General features: G+C 48.4%; 3 protein-coding genes across 3 annotated transcripts; all 3 read right to left on the bottom strand.

Annotated features, from left to right (window-relative positions):
- Positions 1–455: 455 nt before the first annotated feature.
- Positions 456–758, bottom strand: TM35_000831040 (Tbingi protein; the record flags this gene model as incomplete). Its single annotated transcript, XM_029031403.1, has 1 exon — positions 456–758. The coding sequence occupies one exon, from the start codon at positions 756–758 to the stop codon at positions 456–458; it is 303 nt and encodes a 100-aa protein (XP_028877301.1).
- Positions 759–761: 3 nt separating this feature from the next.
- Positions 762–1,514, bottom strand: TM35_000831030 (Tbingi protein; the record flags this gene model as incomplete). Its single annotated transcript, XM_029031402.1, has 1 exon — positions 762–1,514. One exon carries the CDS (start codon positions 1,512–1,514, stop codon positions 762–764), a length of 753 nt encoding a protein of 250 aa, XP_028877300.1.
- Positions 1,515–1,619: 105 nt separating this feature from the next.
- TM35_000831020 (Tbingi protein) lies at positions 1,620–2,576 on the bottom strand (the record flags this gene model as incomplete). Its single annotated transcript, XM_029031401.1, has 1 exon — positions 1,620–2,576. The coding sequence occupies one exon, from the start codon at positions 2,574–2,576 to the stop codon at positions 1,620–1,622; it is 957 nt and encodes a 318-aa protein (XP_028877299.1).
- Positions 2,577–3,009: the final 433 nt, after the last annotated feature.

The raw sequence follows: 3,009 nt of genomic DNA, 5'->3' as shown, positions 1-3,009 counted from the left end.
ATCTCTAATGGGAGAAGACGGGCTTCACGTAATGCGTCGGCGGAGCGACATCCATAGGGGATACCTGCTATGGTTCGGCAAGCTTTGTTTTGACCTGCATCGAGGGGTTTGCGTGATGTGGGAGCCGCATCCCAATACCAGACCTCAAAACCGTAGAGTGTCTGGGCTTGAACTAGTGTCAGGTAGAAGGCTCGGAGGGCATCACGCTTCGGTCCCCATGTGGTGGAGGAGATTGCTGCAAGTTGTAGTAATCTAAAATTCATGCGTTGTCTCGTTTAAACCACATGGGTAGACATGCCTCGGTGGTTTTGGAAGGTGATGCCTAAGAGTTTAGGTGTTTTCTCCGGACCTACAGGGATACCGCGTAGTTCAAGAAAAAAGGGATGCGGGTCAGAGGTACCAAAAAGTGTGTATTTCGTCTTGTCCACATTAATGTCCATAAAATAGTTCTTGGACTATTCGTCCACTGTGTTTATTCCTTGTTGCAGCGTACTGTTTATGATGTCTCTGTTGACGTGTCGTACTGCTAGCGTGAGATCATCGGCGAAAAATCCATGAAATAATAAGGGAACTTGGGATAATCGTTTGCTTAGTGTGTTCATGACGATAATGAACATAAGTGGGCCGAGGACTGTTCCTTGTGGCACGCCACGGTGGAAAAGCATTAAAGGAGAGGATTTACTGTTGACGCGTACTTTGGCTTGGCATCCTTTCAGGAAAGATGCAGACCATCGAATAATGTGCGGTGGGATATCCATTTCTCACATCGCACTAACTATACGATTGTGGTCTGCAGTATCGAAAGCTTTGGCGTAGTCGACGAATACTGCACCTGTACGCGAATCAAGGGTGGGTCTTGTGAGGGCTGCGCGTGGATGCAATAGTTGATCTAACGTCGAGTGACCAGGTCTAAATCCAGATTGTTGCGGGGTCAGTTTGGTTTCAATGACATCTCTAATACGTGCCGCAATGATCCGCTCCATTAATTTGGACAGACAGCTAGTGAGCGTAACTGCTCTGAACGAATCCAAGTCGGTGGCTTTCTTCCCTGGTTTAAGAAGTGGTACAATAATGCCTACTTTCCAAGAGACTGGACCAACGCCCGTACGGAGGCTCTCGTTGAAGAGAGCAAGAGTCTCTGCTTTGGCACGAGGTCCCAACTGTTGGAGTGCCTCGCCGTAGATACCATCTGGACATGCGGCCGTCCTTTCAGGAAGGAGACGCTGTGCCCGTTCCAGTTCTGCTGTTGTAATGGGGATGAATTCTGTATCGGTTACTGGAATGGGTGGTGGAGGGTAGGAATGTGGGTGTCGTTGAGCTCGTCGTGAATATAAACGGATAAAGTGCTTGGCTTTCTGATTTTCTGTGAGTGCCGTATTATTAATCTTTATCGCCGGGGTGCTGAGGGGGCGTGGGTCGTAGATCCCCTTCAAAATGTTCCAACAGCAGCCGTCTACCACGGCCATGTTATTACAGAGGGTTTTCCATCTCTTATGGGACGCTTGTTTTGGCATTTCCCTTCTACGTACTACCAGTCCGTCTCGATAGAAAGAGGGTTTAGAATTGTGAATCTTCTCTTCGATTTCATCTAATTCTGGAGTCCAAAAAGGGGTAGTATCTCAACCCCCGCGGGGAACCGCCGCAGCTGTTGCGATACGGATGGCGGAGGTCAGTAGTCGTTCTCTCTTGCGAATGCTTATTTTCTCTTTAAGGCGTTTGTTGCACTGTGTGTTTGTCATTTCTCTAAAGCGAGACCATTTCGCTTTCTTCCATGCATAAATGGGNAGTCGTTCTCTCTTGTGAACGCCCATTTTCTCTTTGAGACATTTATTGCACTGGGCGTTTGACATTTGTCTAGAGCGAGAACATTTCGTTTTCTTCCATGCATAAATGGGCGCACGAGGGCGAGGGAACCGCAGTGGTTCATTATCATCCCCTACTGCTACTTCGAAGAGGATGATGTAATGGCCGCTGTCCGGGGAGAAGGATGCCGTCCATGACTCTAGAGGGCATTCTCGGGATATTGTCGCATCTGGCGCGGACGGGCCATGGCGTGTGGTGTGTGTGAGTGCAATCTCCAGTGTTATGAATATAACGTAGTCATTATCTAGGCACCATTGTACTAGCACACCGCCAAGGGTATCAGTGGAGATCGCGCGATCCCATGCCATTGCATGCGCATTAGCATCTGCACCAATGAGGTGAGGTCCGCTTGTCGTCAAAAGCGTGTCAAGTTGCGAAGTTGTGTATGTTCTCCCCGGAGGGAAGTATGCTGACGTCACTGTGAGCGCCAGACCTTCTGACATGTGGATCGTTGCATGAGCATGCTCAATGCTTGCAACTACGGTGAGTCCTACTTCTACTGGCAGATCTTCACGCACAATAATCGAAACACCGCCTCCCTTAGAGGGGTAGGACACTCCATGATGTTGGTAACCAGCGATTGTGAAACTCGACACTTTCGCACAAGATAGTTTCGTCTCGCTTAGAAGGCAGAATGTCACATTCTCCTCAACAAGGGTTTTGTGGAGAACAAGCACCTTGGCCTGGATAAGTGCAGCTGAGTACCACTGCATTCCTCGCAGTAAAGGGCCGGGAGTTTCCTCCACTTCACCACCAACCTGGTGCGGGTGATACTACTGATAGCACGTCGACACGTGCCCCAGGACCTTATTGGATAATTTCTGCCCCAGCACGACGCGGCTGATACCGGTGTTGTGTAACGCCTTAGCCTAAGCGCTAACAAGTCTTCCGAAAGAAAAACGTCGCTGGCCCCCGGCTTCCCTCGACAATACAAAGTACTGGACCTTGGCACCACGTTGAGGTGGCCGGCATTGTCAACGACTTTTTGTTGTAAAAGATGAAATGATGAAACTCAGAAATGATCATCATACTATACGGAGTGAAATAAATGAACTATTTCGTATGTTACAAGAAGGTTTTAATGTTTTGCATGAGCAAAGTGATAAAATACAATACTCTATTACTGAAGAAAGTAAAGTAATAGCC

The sequence above is a fragment of the Trypanosoma theileri genome, assembly GCF_002087225.1.
Source record: "Trypanosoma theileri isolate Edinburgh chromosome Unknown TM35_Tth_83_V1, whole genome shotgun sequence".
NCBI classification, from domain to species: Eukaryota; Euglenozoa; class Kinetoplastea; order Trypanosomatida; family Trypanosomatidae; genus Trypanosoma; species Trypanosoma theileri.
Note: the sequence above shows the minus strand (reverse complement) of the source record. Positions and strands in the feature narration are given on the sequence as shown.